This window comes from Ornithorhynchus anatinus, chromosome 11, assembly GCF_004115215.2.
Source record: "Ornithorhynchus anatinus isolate Pmale09 chromosome 11, mOrnAna1.pri.v4, whole genome shotgun sequence".
Classification (NCBI taxonomy): Eukaryota; Metazoa; Chordata; class Mammalia; order Monotremata; family Ornithorhynchidae; genus Ornithorhynchus; species Ornithorhynchus anatinus.
This window is the reverse complement of record NC_041738.1, coordinates 4,152,015-4,170,479: the sequence shown is the minus strand read 5'-3', so window position 1 is coordinate 4,170,479 and position 18,465 is coordinate 4,152,015. Positions and strand designations below refer to the sequence as shown.

General features: G+C 48.5%; 1 protein-coding gene across 1 annotated transcript in view; it reads left to right on the top strand.

Annotated features, from left to right (window-relative positions):
• Positions 1–18,465, top strand: part of ETV6 (ETS variant transcription factor 6) — a 125,056-nt gene that overhangs the window by 54,604 nt on the left and 51,987 nt on the right. The window contains exon 2 of the mRNA XM_029076034.2: positions 15,422–15,551. Coding sequence (XP_028931867.1) covers positions 15,422–15,551 — 130 coding nt within the window. The remainder of the gene's footprint in view (positions 1–15,421; positions 15,552–18,465) is intronic.

The window sequence follows — 18,465 nt, the reverse complement described above, 5'->3', positions numbered from 1 at the left end:
GATCTGGGCGTGGGTTTGGGGTTTCTGTTCCACCTCCCTGGAACTGGACCAGAGGGGCTCCAGGGGGTGGGGGGAGCCTCTGAAGGCAGGGCTCATTTCTCAAGCAGTTGGGAAACTTTTCCCAATAGGGTGGGGGAGCCACCAGGGTGGGGCCACTGCCCGGTTGTTCCTTGGCCCAGCCGAGCCCGCGAGGAGGAAGGCGGAGGAGGAGGGCAAATGGCGAGATTCTGGCCGAGCTGGCGGAGGGTACGCTGGCAGCCTGGAATCCCAGCCGACCCAGAAGACGGAACTTGGCTGCTTCGACCCCGGAAGCTGTCGGCAGTGGGGAGACTTGGAGGCCACGCAGGTTTTCTATGTAAACCCGAGACCTCGGGGTGGAGTCAGCAAAAGTCACCCTGGCGACCCCACTGGAATAAAATTAATGGTGGCATTTGTCAAGTGACCACTATGTGCCAACCAATGGAGGAGATAGAGGACTTGGGGTTGGGGTCGGGGGGATAGGGCTACAGGGAGGCCTCTGGACGGAGGCCAGGCTCTTGGGGTGGGGTGGGAGGAGATGGGGAACGTGGGATCAGGTAGCCTTCTGTTCCCCAGAAGGCTGAATGTGGGTCTGCAACATATCCAACTCGTGGGCTAGGAACAGGCCCCCCACCCCATTTCTCTGAGGACCCTCTGCCTTCTCTTCCCTTCCCTTTGGGAGGAGTTTATCAGGGTGATGGGCAGCCTGTGAGCTGGTTAAACCAATGTTGTGACCTGGCAGAAGAAGGGCTCAGCTTGAGGAGGGGGAAGAGGAGGAGGAGCGCCAGCAGCAGGCGCTGGGCAGGGAGGTGGGCTGGCAGAGGGCAGTTGGGCAGCAGCCCCCTAGGTCCTCCAGGTGGCCCTTCTGGCCTCCTGCCATGGGCAGGGCTCAAAGAGAGGCAGTGTGACCTGGTGGCAAGAACCTAGGTGACAGGGAATGAGGGGACCCCAGTAGTATTCCCAGCTTGGAAACAGGATCCTGAGGGGAAAGAGGGGGAAGGGGCAATGATGAGGGAAGGAGGAGGAATCCTTAGGAGCCAGGGTCAGCCTGGGGAAGCCCACACAGAAGCAGCAAGGCCCAGTGGAAAAAGCACAGAAGTGAGAGTCAGGAAACCAGGGTTTTCATGCATTCATTCTTTCATTCATTCATTCGTATTTAATGAGCGCTTACTGCACAGCACTCTACTAAGTAAGCACTTGGGAGAGTACAATATAACAATAAACAGACACATTCTCTTCTCATCCCAGCTCTGGCACTTGCCTGCTGGGTGACTTTGAGCTAGTCACTTAATCTGTCTGGGCCTCAGTTTCCTAAATTGTAAAATGGAGGAATGATACCATTCGATTAGAATGATTATTCATTCATTCATTCAGTAGTATTTATTGAGCGCTTACTATGTGCAGAGCACTGTACTAAGCGCTTGGAATGAACAAGTCGGCAACAGATAGAGACAGTCCCTGCTGTTTGACGGGCTTACGGTCTAATCGGGGGAGACAGACAGACAAGAACAATGGCAATAAATGATTAGACTGTAAGGCCCTCAAAGGGCAGGGACTGTCTCTATCTGTTACCAATTTGTACATTCCAAGCGCTTAGTACAGTGCTCTGCACATAGTAAGCGCTCAATAAATACTACTGAATGAATGAATGAATACCAGCCGGGCTGACCTCTTAGACCTTGAAACCGTGAGGGACAGGGACTGCGACCTGTCGGATTATCAGTGCTTAGAAGGTGCTTAACTAATGTCATAATGGTTATTAGTAAATACTGTTAGTATTATTATTACTGTTATTTCAGTGCCTGAAGGAATCCCAGTAGGGAGAGGCAGGCTCCTCTTGCAGCTGGGATAGTGCAGAGTCTTGGGGTCTGAACTCAGGTAATCCTTTTCTGCCGTGTTTCTGCCATGCACTCCACAAGTGTCTTTGGCAGGGTGCAAATTTGGGGAAGACCTGCTTTTCCCTGGTGGGTCGGGGCCGGGGAGGAGAGAGGACGGCTCATACCTGCTTAGTGGGTCATGCCGACTAATTACTCAGAATTTGGAGTGGGGCGGTGGGGGTGGTATTTGGAAGGTGGTTTTGAATCTTTCATTTAGCTCCAGATTCAGGCAGTTTTGACTTCTGGAGGGGGTGTCTGTGTGTGTGTGCGTGCGCGCGCATGTATGGGATTGTGTGTCGGTGCGTGGGGGAGTTTCTATATCTCTGTGGGGGGTGGGGCGGGGGGGGGGGTGTGAACCCAAAACTGCTCAAGGCCACCCAGCTGTGTCACCCCTAATAATAGAGATGTTAGTGATGATCTGTGTGGGAGGAGGGTTCAAGAAGCCTTGGTTAAACGCATGGGGGATTAGAGGAAAGGTTAGGGTTGAAGAGGGACAGATTAAAGATGGGAGTCGATCCACCCTGAGCAGTGAGAATGGGTGTCCGGGAGGGCAACCGTAATAATAATAATGTGTGGCATTTGTTTAGAGTTTACCATATGTCCAGTACTGAGCTAAGCACTGGGGTGGATACAGGTTAATCAGGTTGGACACAGTCCCCATCCCACATGGAGCTCACAGTCTTAATCTCCATTTAGCAGATGAGGTAACTGAGGCACAGAGAAGTTAAGTCACTTGCCCAAGATCACACAGCAGACAAGAGGCAGAGCTGGGATTAGAACCCGGGTCTCCTTGCTCCCCTGGCCACACTGTTTTGCTCCTGCCAGGGGCAGTGGGGGTCAGGAGGAACAGTTAGCAGTCAAACTGACCTCGTCAGTGACCGGGAGGGAGGGAGACAGAGGATGGGGCTGGGGAGGGACAGAAACTGGAAGGGAAAGTGAGAGGGAGTGCTGTTAGCTTCGGTATTTCCCTAGAACCATAATTTCTCTGGGAAGATTTAGGCTGCAGACACTAATGCAGAGAACAGCCCAAGTTCAACCTACCAGCCAAAGTCTGTCAGAGATTTATGAAATTGCTGAACAAGGCTCATCTGCGTAAATCCTTGCAACGAACGTGATTTTCCATTCTCGCTCTCTAACCGATGGCAGGTCTTTCCTCCTTTTTTAAAAACAGTATTTGTCCGGCACTTACTTTGTGTCAGATACCGTTCTCAGCGCTGGGGTAGGTACAAGCTAATTAAGTTGGACCCAGTCCCTATCCCCCATGGGGCTCAAAGTCTAAATAGGAGGGAAGACAGAGGTGTGAGTTAATCCATCTTTAACTGTCAGAATGGATGTTCGGGAGGGCAACCGTAATAACCATAACGATGAGTGGCATTTATTTCGCTCTTATTATGTACCAAGCACTCTGCTAAGCACCGGGGTGGATGCAGGTTAATCAGATTGGACACAGTCCTTGTCTAACGTGGGATTCACAGCCTGAATAAGAGGGAAGACAGGAATCAAGTCCCCATTTTACAGAGGGGGGAAACTGAGGCACTTGACACTCTCCTCTCCCCCAGTGCCACAACATTCCTCTTCTCCCATTCCCCTATCAGGCAGTCATTTTAATATCTGTCTTCCCCTCTAGAATGTGAGCTCTTTGTGGGCAGGGAATGTGCTGAAATTGCTGAACAAGCCTCATCTACATACATCCTTGCAACAAACATGATTTTCCATTCTCATTCTCTAACCAATAGCAGCTCTTTCCTCCTTTTTAAAAAATAATATCTATTCCCAACTTACTGCATGTCAAACATCATTCTAAAGTCTGGGGTAGGTACAGGTTAATTAGGTCAGATAGTCCCTGTCCCACAGGGGGCTCAAAGTCTAAGTGGGAGGGAGAACAGGGATTGAATCCCCATTTTACAGTTGAGGGAACTGAGGCTCAGAGAAATTAAGTGACTTGTCCAGTGATCACACAGCAGGCAGTTGGCAGAGTTAAATAATTTTGCAACTCACCTGTCCATCAGAATGGAAGCTCCTTGAAGTCAGAGATTGGGCCTTTGCTCTCTAGTTGGATAATAATAATAATGGTACTTATTAAGTACTTACTATGTGCCAAGCAGTGTTTTAAGCACTGGGGGAGAGACAAGATAATCAGGTTGGACACAGTCCAACTCACACTCTTAATTGCCATTGTATAAATGAGGTAACTCGTGTAACTGAGGCCTGGAGAAGAATAATAATAATTATGGTATTTGTTAACTGCTTACTATGTGCAAGGCACTGTCCTAAACTCTGGGGTGGATACAAGCAAATAGGGTGGGATACATTCCCTCTCCCACGTGGGGCTCACAGTGTCATTCCCCATTTTACAGATGAGGTAACTGAGGCACAGAGAAGTGAAGTGACTTGTCCAAGATCACAAAGCAGACGTGATGGAGCCAGGATTAGAACCCATAATCCTCTGACGCCCAGGCTCTTTCCACTAGGCCACGCTGCTTCTCCCAGGTGGTAGTGCAGGGCTTTAGCATACGGTAAGGGCTCAGTAAATAGCACCGATTGATTGATAGATTGGTCTAGTCTGTAGGAGTCAATCAGGGTCCCCTTTCTGCTCCATGCAGTGGGGTCGTTTGCCTGCTGTGAGCTTTCTTCATTATCAGCTGTAGACTGTGAACTCATCCTGGGCAGGGGACGTGTCTGTTTATTGTTAGACTGTAGGCTTTGGACACAGTAAGCACTCAATAAATATGACTGAATGAATGAATCAGCTCTACACACAGTAAGCACTCAATGAACACCATTGTTGGATTGATTTCATTTCCCCTCTTACTTTTTTTTAAAGTAATATCTGTGGGGCATTTATTATGTGCCAAACATGGGGGTGGATTCAAGATAATCAGATTAGAAGCAGTCCCTGTCCCTGGTGGGCCTTGGTCCAAGTGGGAGGGGGAACAGGTATTTAAACATTTTACTGAGGAAGAAACTGAGGCCCAAAAAAGTTGCGCCAAATTCACATGGCAGGTTATCAGTCAATCAGTCACATTTATTGAGCACTCACTGAGTTTACAGTCTAGAGGAGTCAAAGTGGCAGAGCCAGGATAATGTTATTTAAATGTGTCTCCCCCTTTAGACTCTAAGTTCCCATTAGCAGGAATTGTGTCTAGCAACTCATATTGTGCTCTCTCGGGTGTTTAGTACAGTGCTTGCACACAGTAAGTGCTCAATAAATAAGATGGGTTGATTGATAAGAACACATATATCCTGATTCCCTGCACTCCTTCCCCTAGACCACACTGCTTCTCAGCAATGGAGGAGGGGGCTTGGGATGGGGAGGGGTCCCCGCTGACTGTATCTTCTCTCCTCCTCTGCCAGTGCTCCTTTCCCCCTCACCCCCAGGCTGCCCCAAACTCTCAGCAAGCCCGGCCAGCCGGCCCTTTGACTTGGTCCAGCTGGTGGGTGTGACCGGTCATGCCTGTGAATTAGAGAGCAGTTGGAATTTTGGGGAATTTTTCTTTTTTCCAGCCTCCAAAGTACTCACCAACCCTCTCTCATGGTGTTTTCTTGACCTTTGACCCCTGAGGGTAGACTCGTGTTCTCCCCGCACCCCCCGGCCTGGCCAGCATTCGAAGGCACGGACAGCATTGTCCGTGGCATTCAAAAGATGGAATTAGGGAGCCACGTCCCCCGCAGACCTCTGGGGAAAGTGCCGGCTTTGCCCACCCCAAATGCAGGGTTGGTGGCAGCTGGGGCGGGGGGCAGCAGTTGGTTCGGAGAGAGTGTGGGTCAGCGGGGCATGGGTGAGCACCCTGAACATTATGATAATAATAAGGCTCACCTCCTCCAAGAGGCCTTCCCAGACTAAGCCCCCCTTTTCCTCAGGTCCTCTCCTTCACATGACCCTGACTCGCTCCCTTTGCTCAACCTCCCTCCCCTCCCCCCGGTATTTTATATATGTACATATCTATAATTCTATTTACTTCTATTTACTTATTCTGTTAATCTATTTACTTATATTAATGCCTGTTTACTTGTTTTGACATGTATAAATCTCTAATTCTGTTTATGTTGATGCTTTACTTGTTTTGATGTCTGTCTCCCCCCTTCTAGACCCTAGGGATTTCTCTCTTTATTGCTGAATTATACTTTCCAAGCACTTAGTACGGTGCTGTGCACACAGTAAGCGCTCAATCGATATGACTGAATGAATGAACGAATGAATGAATGGTATCACAAAGCTGGCTGGAACAGTTTGGCTTCTCTGAGCGCAGGAAATTAGATCCTTATACTTCTTTCCCCCAAACTCTGCACAAAGCCTGTGAGAGAGAGAAAGAGAGGGAGGGAGGGAGTGTGTGTGTGTATGCATGTGAATTTCTCAAATTCCTGATAGTCTGTTAATGTTCCCACTACGGAGCGATATGTTAATGGGTAAGGGAAAGGATTGTGACCTAGTGGATAGAGTATGGGCCTGGGAGTCAGAAGAACCTGGATTCTAATCCCAACTCCGCTGTTGTCTGCTGTGTGACCTTGAGCAAATCACTTCACTTCTCTGTGCCTCAATTACCTCATCAGTATAACTGAGATTAAGACGGTGAGCCCCATGTGGGACAGGGACCCTATCCAACCTGATTAGCTTGTATCTTCCAGGGCTTAGTATAGCCCACAGTAAGCACTTTAACAAATACCATAAAAAAAAAAAAATCAAGCAACAAGAATTTCTGGAGTGTTGCCATTCTCCCAGCATCAAAGCCCTGCTCACCTTAACACAGCTATGCTGGATGGGATACGTGAGGAGAAGGAGCGACTGCAGAAGACCCAAAGCGCTATTGTACAGTGAGCTGAAATAGGGAACTGAAAGCAGGGAGGACAGAAGAAATGTTTTTAAGGACACGGTAAAGCGGCCTCAGACAGCACTGCAGCCCAACTGCAAACTGGAGGCAGTTGCTTGAGAAAGCCCAGCACGGTACGCTGCTATCAAGAAAGGAGCCACAGGTTCTTTTTGAGTGAAACCTCCCCAGACAGCCAGAAACAAGGAGGAAAAAGAAAACGGTGAAAGCGCTGCCCGCCTTCAACATAACAACTGGCCCACAATAATAATAATGATGGTATTTGTTAAGCACTTACTGTGTGTCAAGCACTGTTCTAAGTGCGTAGCTACAAGATAATCAGATTGGACACAGTCCCTGTCCCACACGGGGCTCACAGTCTTAATCCTCATTTTTGCAGATGAGGTAAAGGATCTAACAGGTAACTGAGGCACAGAGAAGTTAAGCAACTTACCCAAGCAACACAGGCTTTCTGTGTGCCCAGTGTGGCTGAAGCCAGCGGTCCCTTGCATTGACTTTTTCAGGCCACATGTATTCATAGGTGAATTTTTTTTTAATGGTATTTTTTAATGCTTACTATGAGCCAGGAACTGTTCTAAGCACTTGGTTAGATAAAGCTTACTGAATTGGACACAGTCCATGTCTCATGTGGGGTTCACAGTCTTAATCCCCATTTTGCAGGTGAGGTAACTGAGTCACAATAAAGATAAGTGACTTTCCAAAAGTCCCACAGTAGACAAGTGGGAGTCAGAGGTCATGGGTTCTAATCCCAGCTCTGCCACTTATCAGCTTTGTGACTTTGGGCAAGTCACTTAACTTCTCTGTGCCTCAGTTACCTCTTCTGTAAAATGGGATTAAGATTGTGAGCCCCACGTGGGACAACCTGATTACCTTGTACCTACCTCAGTGCTTAGAACAGTGCTTGGCACATAGTAAGCACTTAACAAATACCATTATTATTATTATTATTATTATTATGTGGCAGAGCCGGGATTAGAACCCAGGTCCTCTGACTCCCAGGCCCGTGCTCTTTCCACTAGACCACACTGAATCTCGATTTCACCATCAGTGGGGGCTTTTTAAGATGGAGAGGTGACTCTGGATATGGGCAGAACTACTTTGGGAGTCTGAGAGTGAAAGGGCTGTGGTGATGACTTGGGGAGAAGAAAGATGAATCTGGGAGAGCTTTCTGGAGAAGATCGGTTCCCAAGAGCATTTTCAAGTTGGGAAGAGCTGAGCTCTGGTGGACTTGTTGGGGAGAGAGCCTGGGGGAACAGTGTGAGTGGGGGGTCGGAGGTGGGAGAGTCAAGAGTGACCAACAGGAAGAAGGGAAGTTTGGGAGGAATAGATGTTTGAGAACTAGAGAGAGCTGCCAAGGGCTTGGAAACCAAGAGGTTCTGCTGGATGCAGGTGGAAATGGATGATATAATAATATTAATTGTGAGGTTTAATTATAATAATAATAATAATTATGGTATTTGTTAGGCACTTTACTATGTTCCAGACACTGTACTAAGCGCTGGATACAAGCAGATCGGGTTGGACACCATCCCTGTCTCACATGGCACTCAGAGTCTCAATCCCCATTTTACAGATGAGGTAACTGAGGTCCAGAGAAGTGAAGTGACTTGCCCAAGGTCATACAGTAGACAAGTGGCGGATCCGGGATTAGAACCTATGACCTTCTGACTCCCAGGCCCATGCTCTATCCACTGTGCCGTGCTACTTTTATTTGTTAAGTATTTAGTCTGTGCTAAGCATGGTACTAAGTAGAAGCAAAGTAATCAGGTTGGATAGAGTCCTTGTCCCATCTGAGGTTCACAGTCTAAGTAGGAGGGAGAATAGGTATTGAATCCCCATTTTACAGATGAAGAAACTGAGGTACGAGAAGTAAGGTGGCTTGCCCAAGGTCACACAGCAGGCACATGGTAGAGCCAAGGGGATTTCACTGGGATTTTTTTGAGAAATGGGGTGATTCTCTGGGCCCCCTTCCTTCCTCCCACAAGGCTTCCTCTCCTGGTTCCCAGAAGGTCCCATGTCCAAAGCTTCCCTTTCTATCCCCCACCTCCCGACTGGATGTGCAGTTGCCTCGGCAGATGGAGTGAGAGGACTCTCCTCATTGTCCACTTGGATGCTGTTGGAGTGGCCATGGGGAGAAGAGGGGATCCTCCAGGGGCCCAACCTTCCCTCTCGCAAACCGCTCCCCCATGGATGTCCCACCCAGAGGGTGGGGGGCTATGTCGATGGGGTTTCGTGGCCCAGTGGGGGCTGTGGGGAGCAGGCATGACTGAGGCAATTCCCAGCAGGCAGGAAGGGTGGGGGCCCCAGGGCTGGGAAACAAGGACTGGGGATGAGGGAAGCAAGCCAGGCTTCCTTCCGAAAGGGGAAGTGTCCCTGCCTGACCCCGGCGGCTCCCGGGGTGGACAGTTGGACTAGATTTCTCAAGATCCAGAGGTCATGCCCGGGTGAAGGGGAATCAGTGGGGTTTATTCAATACTTACTGGGTACAGCCCACTGAACTCTGCGCTGTGAAAAGTGCAATTCAACGCAGTTGGTAGACATGTTGGTAGAGCAGGGGCCTGGGAGTCAGAAGGACCTAGGTTCTAGTCCCAGCTCTGCCACTTGTCTGCTCTGTGACCTTGAATAGGTCACTTCACTTCTCTGGACTTCAGTTACCTATCTGTAAAGCGGAGATTACGACTGTGAGCCCCACGTGGGACCTTCTCTCTACCCCAGTGCTTAGTACCATAAATAAATAAAAAATTCCCTGCCCACAAGGAACTTACGGTCTAGAAAGGGAGACAGACATTAAAATAAATCACAGCAATGGACATAAGTGCCGTTGAGGTTGAGTGTGGGGTGAATATCAAATGCTTAAAGGTTACTGATCCAAATGCAGAGGTAATGTAGAAGGGAAAGGAAGTAGGAGAAATGAGAAGCAGTATGGTCTAGTGGTTAGATTATGGACCTGGGAGTCAGAAGGACCTGGATTCTATTTCTGGTTCCGCCACTTGTCTGCTGTGTGACCTCAAGTATTTACTTCACTTCTTTGTGCCTCAGTTACCTCACCTATAAAATGGGGATTAAGACTGGGAGCCTCATGTGGGATATGAACAGTGCCCAAGCTCATTAGCGTATATCCACCTCAGCGCTGTACAGTGCCTGGCCCACAGTAAGCATTTAACCAGTACCATAAAAAAAAAATGTGGGCTTAGTCAGAGAAGACCTCTTGGAGGAGATGTGATAGTGCTCAATAAATTTGATCGATTGATCGATGTGATTTTAATAAGGCTTTGAAGGTAGAGTGATCATCAATCTTGTGGATTATCACCTCGCTGGGCGTTTCCAGCCCCCAAATGCTGACCTTTGCCCCACTGCCATCCTGGAGATTCCATGAGGGATGGGGGACTGTGTCCATTCTGATAATTTACCCCAATGCATATTGCACAAAGTCGGTGCTTAACAAATACCACCATCGCTATTATTAAATAAAATGTTTTCCGTCTGCCATTGTGGGGCCCAGAGAGATCAGGACTCAGAGCAATCCCTAAGATAAGAATAATAATAATAATAATAATAATAATGGTATTTGTTAAGTGCTTACTATGTGCCATGCACTGTTCTAAGATCTAGGCTTCCTGCATCCCGGTGGGATCTCAGAGAGGTTGGTAAAATTCTGTTCCGTTAGCCAGTCAACTCCAGGAGGGCTAGTTGATGGAACTTCACATCTCAGCTTAAAAGAGTTCTTTTAAAAAAAATAAAAATAACCCACGGCATCCAAATGCTTATATTTGCCAGGCATTATGCTAAGCGCCGGTATAAATCTATCAATCAGTCAATGATATTTATTGAGCACTTTCTATGTACAGAGCACTGTTCTAAGCGCTTGGGAAAGTACAGAACAACAGAATTAGCATAAATGTTCCCTGTCCATAACTTACAGCCTAGATACAAGCTAATCAGTTTTGGACCCAGTGCCTGTCTCTCAAGGGGCTCATTGTCTTAATTCTCAGTTGACAGATGAGATAACTGAGGTACAGAAAAATTAAGTGCCTTGCCCAAGGTCACAGAGCAGATACTTGTGGAGCTGGAATTAGAATCCAGGTCCTTCTGACTCCCAGGCCCGTGCTGTATTGACTAGGACACGCTGCTTCAGTCTTCTCGGGTTGGATGAGGTGTCCTTCCAGGGAGATTGCATCCTCGTGAGTGATCCTCCGTCTACATGATTGAAGCTGAGGCCCAGGCAGGGCAGCAGGTGACCCTACTGCTGGTAGCTTCTCCTGGGGCTGGAAGACTCCCCTCAGCATCTCTTAGGGGTGGAAGCCTGCTGTTAGGGGGCTGGAAAAGTTCACCCCCTGCCCATCATATTTTCTTCATATCCAACAGGCAATTACTGTCCATACCTTCAAAGCCTTACTGAAGGCCTATCGCCTCCAAGAGGACTTCCCTGACTAAGCCCTCCTTTCTTCTTCTCCCATTCCCTTTTGCCTCTTCCCTTGATTTGCTCCCTTTATTCACCCCACCCCCAGATCCACAACACTTATATACAATGCATCATTTATTTGCATTAATGTCTGTCTCTCTCTCTAGACTGTAAACTCATTTATGGGCAGGGAATGTGTCTGTTATATTGTTATATCGTACTCTCCCAAGCACTCATTCCAGTGCTGTGCACACAGTACTTGCTCAATAAATACAATGGATTGATTGATCAATCAGGAGGGGTCCTAAGAATGGGCTTGGAGCTGGGATTATGAGCTGCAGTTTCCCAAGGGGTCAGCCTTATCTGGATGGCCCTCCCCTCCCAGGATCCATGATACCAGGTTTGGCCCGTGCAGACCCCACAAATGATTCCAGTTCTTGGACCTGACCAGGGGTTCTAGTTCAAGGATCCGGCCACTGGTTCCAATTTGCGGCCCCAGTCAATGATTCCAGTCTGCGGACCTAGCCAGTGGTTCCAGTTCCCACCCGTTCCCGGTCAGGGTCTCTGCATCGGAAGCCAAACCCACCTCCCGGTTTGCCGGACGGGTCACGGGGCTTCATGAGAAATGAGTTTGGTTGCAAAATCCCCACGTTAAGCCAGCGGCCCATGCTCTCGGGGTGGGCGGGAGCTTGCATAATCTGTCTCCACAAGACAGTTTCGGTTCTTCAGGAACCCCACCCGCCCCCCAAAACAGACTCGGTGCCCTGGGGCGATGGCCGGAGGGTCGCAGGGGCCTCAGGACCGGGCCGAGCCAGGGATGACGGGTGTTTGGGATTTTAGGGACGAGCAACCAGGCGGAGTTGGAGCAGAAGCTGCTTAGCCGTGCTTGGAGTTGGCCCCGTTAAAAGACCGGCCCCTTTCTCCCCCACCCGATTTCCCTCCAGTACCTACCCTCTCCCCAGCTCGGAGCTGAGGCCTTGCCGTCCTTTGTTAACGTCAGCCAAGAGGCATCATTGTGTTGCCCTTGACTTGGATTTGCTCCTTTTATTCACCCCTTCCTCACCCCCACAGCATACATCCGTAACCTCTTTATTTGCATTAATGTCTGTCTCCCCCTCTAGATTGTAAATTCATTGTGGGCAGGGAATGTATCTGCCAACTTTGTTATATTGTACTCTCCCAAGTGCTTAGTACAGTGCTCCACACACAGGAAGCGCTCAGTAAATACCATTGATGGATTGATTTTCCAGATTCAAAAAGTGAGGCTCACTGTTTATCTGAGAAGCAACTTGGCCTAATAGAAAGAGCTTGGGCCTGGTAGTTAGAGGACCTGGGTTCGTGCCTCAGTTCCCTCATCTGCAAAATGAGGACTCAAAACCTCTTCTCTCTCTGATTTAGATACTGAGCCCCCTATGGGACCTGATTATCTTGTATCTTACCCCAGCATTTAGTACAGTGCATGGCACATAGTAAGTGTTTTACAAATACCATTATTATTATTAATAACGAGTGTGGCTTAGTGGATAGAGCACAGGCCTGGGAGTCGGAAGGACCTGCCACGTCTGCTGTGTGACCTTGTGCAAGTCACTTAACTTCTCTTTGCCTCAGTCACCTCACCTGTAAAATGGGGATAAGAATGTGAGCCCCATGTGGGACAGGGACTGTGTCCAACCTGATTAACTTGTATCATCCCCAGTGCTTAGAACAGTGCATGACACATAGTAAACGCTTAAAAAGTACTATTATTATTATTATTATTACCACTGGGCTGGGGACAGAACAGCTGGAAACTGGACCACCCAGCATCACACTGGGCAGATAACCATCCAAGCCAAACATTAAACCTCCGGGATTTATAACTTAACTTGGCATTAATCCTCAAGTCCTCTTTCATTCAACCCACATATTCAGTCCATCACTAAATGCTGTCCATTCCATTTCCACAACACGCTAAAATCCGTCCTTTCCTCTGCATCAAACTGCTACCACATTATTCCATTCACTCACTTATCCTCTCCCGCCTTGATTACCATATCATCCTTCTTGCTTACCTCCCTGCCTCCTGTCTTCCCACTCCAGTCTGCTGCCCGGATCATTTTTCTACAGAAACATTCAGCCATTTATCCCCACTCCTCAAGAAATGTCAATGCTTGCCCATCCACTTCAGCATCTTCAACCATCAAAGCACTCAATCACCTTGTCCCCTCCTACTTCACCTCGCTACTCTCCTACTACAGCCCAGCCCACACTTTGCTCCTGTACTGCTAACTTTCTCGCTGTGCCTTGAACTCGTCTCTGTCGCCATTGACCTCTCACCCACATCCTCCTTATGGCCTGGACTACCCTCCCTCCTCAAATCCAACAAAAATTACTCTCTCCCCCTTCAAAGCCTTATTGAAGACACATCACCTCCAAGAGGCCTTCCCTGACTAAGCCCTTTCCTCTTCTCCCTCTCGCTTTTGCGTCACCCTGATTTACTGACTTTATTCATCCCCCCTCAGTCCTACAGCACTTATATACATATATCTGTAACTTATATTAATGTCTGTCTCCCCCTTTAGACTGTGAGCTCATTATGGGTGGGAAATGTGTCCGTTTATTGTTGAATTTTATTTACCCAAGTACTTAGTGCTTTGCTCTGCATGCGCTAAGGACTCACTAAATGCGATTGAATGAATGAATGACTTGGGGGTCCGAGATCTGGGGACAGATGATATGAGGCAGAGGGGTGCGTTGGGCTTCAGGTCAGAGGATGGGCCTTCTGAGGTCTTGCTCAAGGGACTTCAGACTTTGAAATATCAATACTTCTGGCAGCACTAACCTGGCCATCTTTCTGGGAGTGGCGTCTGGAGGAGTCCGTGGACTTACCCAGACAGATTAGGGAAATAATTTTAAAAATTGGCCTAAAACAACTGCCCCGAGGCAGCGTCTTGTTAACTGTGGGTACAGAGTCACACTCTGAAGAGAATTTTGGAGCTCAAGCCAGAGAGCGGAAATTCGGTTTTCTCCACCGACGGGCGGATTTATTTTTAAATTACATACTTCTAAGAAGAGATTGAGGAAAACTGCGTTCCAGGCTTTTCAACTGGAACATCTCTTTCTCCCTCTCCTCTTCCTCCGCTGCCCCGTGCCCCAGCTGGTTTGGGAAAATACAATGTGATTCGCTTACCTCTATTGGGGAGATTTTTAAAAACTTTTTGGAGGAAAAGCATGAAACTTCAAGGGTTTGAACTGCCCCCTCCTTGCCTCCTACCTCCTCAGAACCAAAGGGTAGCCTGTTTACTGTATCATAACCGTGGGGCTGTGATTTGTGAGAGATAGGAGCAACGGTAATTTTTTTTTATTATTTGTCAAGCATTTACTAAGCATCAAATACTGTTCTTAGCGTTGGGGTAGGTACAGGATAATTTTGCCAGATACAGTCCTTGTCCCACATGGGGCTCACAGTCTAGGTAGGAGGAAGAACTGGTATTTAATCCCCATTCTATAGTTGAGGAAATGGAGGCAAAGAGAAGTGAAGTGACTTGCTCAAGGTCACCCAGCAAGCAATTGGCAGAGCTGGGATTAGAGGACACGTCCTTTGACTCCCAGGCCCGTGCTTTTTCCACTAAGCTACCCTGCATCTCTACTGTGGCATTTGTTCAGGGTTTATTATGTGCTAAACATTGGGGTAGGTACAGTGCAATTAGATTGGATGCAGACCCTGCCCCACATGGGATTCCCAAGTCTAACTGGGATGGTGAGCAGGTATTTCATCCCCATTTTACAGATGAGGAAACTGAGGCACCGAGAGGAGAAGTGACTTGCCCAAGGTCATGCAGCAGGTAGATGAGAAGCAGCGTGGCCTAATGGAAAGAGCATGAGCATGGGAGTCAGAGGACCTGGCTTCTAATCCCAACTCTACCACTTGTTTCCTGTGTGACCCTGGGCAATTCACTTCACTTTTCTGTGCCTCAGTTACCTCATCTGTAAAATGGGGATTAAGACTGTGAAAGTGGGACAGGGACTGCATCCAACCCAATCATCTTGTATCTACCCCAGTGCTTAATTCAGTTCCTGGCACATAATAAGCGCTTAACAAATACAAAAAAAAGGCAGGTGACAAGCTGGGATGAAAATCCAGTCCTCTGACGCCCAGGCTCGTGCACTTTCCACTGGGACTTGCCACTTCAGCATGGAATAATTTGGGCCTCATGGAACCGTCCATCCCCCTTCCATCCCCATCCCCCTATGATTCTGCCTACAAGCCTCGAGGTCCCCAGTAATTTTACCCCTCTCCCCGCTCTTCTCTCTCACAGCAGGAACGGATCTCCTACACACCCCCGGCCAGCCCGGTGCCAAACTTCCCGTCCTCGTCTCCGCTCCACGTACCGGGGCCCCGCCCTCTCAGGATGGAGGAAGACTCGATCAGGCTGCCAGCACACCTCCGTGAGTGTCCACGGCCGCTCCGGGAGATTTTTGGCGGGAAAACCCTGAGGAAGCACGACCCTCTTTTGTTTTTATTGGTGTTCATTAAGCACTTACTATGTTCCAGGTACTGTACTGGAGTAGATACAAGTGAATAGGGTTGGACACAGTCCAAGTCTCACACAGGGCTCACAGTTGTAATTTAGCCTCATTTTACAGATGCGGTAACTGTGGCACAGAGAAGTGAAGTGGCTTGCCCAAGGTCACACAGCAGACAAGTGTCAGAGCCAGGATTGGAACCAAGGTCCTTCTGATTCTTAGCCCCAGAGGACCAACAGCCTGGCCAGGGTGGTCTCAGAGTCCAGGCCGACTCCAGCTCTGGGCTACTTCCCACTAGGTTTTCTGGGCCTTCCGCTTCCTCCCTCCTCTGTTCCACTTCGCTCCTACTCTCTGCTCCGGTGCTTCATCTCTCTGGCCTCTGGTTCTCTCTGGGACTACCTTCTGTGTGTCTCTCTGTATGACATCCTCTGTATTTGTCTCTGCCCCTCTCTTTCCGAGTGTCTCTCAGACTCCTTCTTTGTGTGTGTCTCTTTCTTTCTGGGTCTCTCTGGGACTTCTTCTGTGTATGTGTGTCTGTGTGTGACATCCTCAGTTTGTGTCTCTTTCCCTCTCTTTCTGGGTCTCTCTGGGACTCCCTCAGTGTGTCTTTTTCTGTATTACTGTTTCTCTATCTCTGTGTCTCTGTCTCGTTGTTTCTCTGGGTCTCTCTGTTTCACTGTGACTCTGTTTCTTCCCAGTCTCTGCCTCTCTCTCACCATCACCTGCTCATCTCTACTCTGTTTTAATTTTCCGCAGACTTCTGCCCTGCCATCGCCTCGCCGGCTCTGGCCCTGCCCCAGGCAGTGCTGGGCGCATTCAGTAGTCTACCCAGTGCCACCCCCCATCCGGTCTGGGACAGTTGGAGTGGGCAAGCTGGCAGGATTGTCAGCTCTTCCTCGTTGCCAGCATCCCCTCCTCCCCCAGAGTGGGTTCCCCCAGTGGTGGGGCTGGGGTGGGGGGAATATCTTAGACCCAGAGCTTCCAAAGGCAGGGGACCCCCCCCAACCCTCTCACCCTTAACCCTAGCCTGTCCCACTTCCCTTCCAGGGGCAAGAGGGTGGCACATGTCCCTCTGGGCTGGGCAGGACAAGCCCAAACTCAGCAGCCCAAAAGGAGATCCAGCTGCCCAGCTGGCAGAGTGCCATGGGTTGGGGTGGAGCACAATAGACCAAGCCAGAAATCTGTAACCCTGCAGTTCTGGGCATCTTGGGTAGCAGACCTAAAGATAGCCAGTATGATTGAATGATTGATTGCAATATTTGTTAAGCACTCATTACAGTGCCTGGCACATAGTAAGCGCTTAACAAATACCATAATTATAGTTATCTGCCAAACACTACTAAGCAGTGGGGTAGATACCACATAAGCAGCGTGGCTCAGTGGAAAGAGCCTGGGCTTTGGAGTCAGAGTTCATGGGTTCGAATTCCGGCTCAGCCACTTGTCAGCTGTGTGACTTTGGGCAAGTCACTTAACTTCTCGGTGCCTCAGTTACCTCATCTGTAAAATGGGGATTAAGACTGTAAGCCCCACGTGGGACAACCTGATTACCCTGTGTCTACCCCAGTGCTTAGAACAGTGCTCGGCACATAGTAAGCACTTAACAAATACCAACATTATTATTATTATAAGCAGATCAGACACAAGTCCCTGTTTCTCACAGGGCTCACAATCTAAAGGAGCAGGCATTTCATCCCCATTTTACACATGGGGAAACTGAGGCACAGAGCAATTACAGTACTTGCTAGGGGTCTCACAGCAGTTCACGAGTTGAGTTGGGAATGGAATCTGGGTCTTCTGACTCCCAGGCCAGGGCTGTGTCATCGGCCTTGTAGCCTCCTCTAGACTGTAAGCTCCTTGAGGAAAGGACCAGCATTCTTGTCCCAGTTCCACCACTCATTTGCTCTATGACCATGGGCAAATCACTTCACTTCTTTGGGCCTCATTTACCTCATCTGTTAAATGGTGATTAACACTATGAGCCCCATGCAGGACGGGGACTTTATCCAACCTGATTCTCTTGTATCTACCTCAGAGTTCAGAACAGTCCCTACCATGTAGTAAGCACTTAACAAGTACTATTTTAAAAAAGGGATCGTGTCATCCAACTCCATTGTATTGTTCACTCCATGGTGCTTAGTTCAGTGTCTGCACAGAGTAAGCATTCAGTGTACATCCTTGATTGATTTACTAAAGATCCTTTTCTGTCCTCGATAAGGAGCTTCCCTGGATTAAGACTGTGAGCCCCAAGTGGGACAAGTAGTGTATCCAACCTGACAACCCTGGTTTATAGTAAGCGCTTAACAAGTACCATTATAAAAAAGGGCTTCCCAGATTAACCCCATTCAGCTCCAAGTATTTGACTCATCCTAATATCCAGTTATCTTTTGCGCCTCTGTAATTGATATGTTTTTGTGTTTGTCTTTAGAGGGCTTATGTTTCTTTTATTTGTTTACAAGCTGCCTCCCACTTGTGTTTGCATTTCCTTTATATGTGTGCCTACTTGTCTCCCTTATCAGTTTCTTCTCAAGGGCAGGGACCTGAATCTTTCTCTTCCTTCATAATGCTCCACGGAGCAACAGGACATGGGGGACAGGATAGAGTGTCTTATTATTATTATTATTATGGTATGTTTAAAACTCTTACTATATGTCAGACAGTATTCTAAATGCTGGGGTGAATACAAGGAATTGGATTGGACACAGTCCCTGTCCCACATGGGGCTCAGAATCTTAATCCTCACTGTACAGATGAAATAGCTGAGGCCACAAGAAGTGAAGTGATTCGCCCAAGGTCTCACAGCAGACGAATGGTGGGGCTCGGATTGGAACTCAGGTCC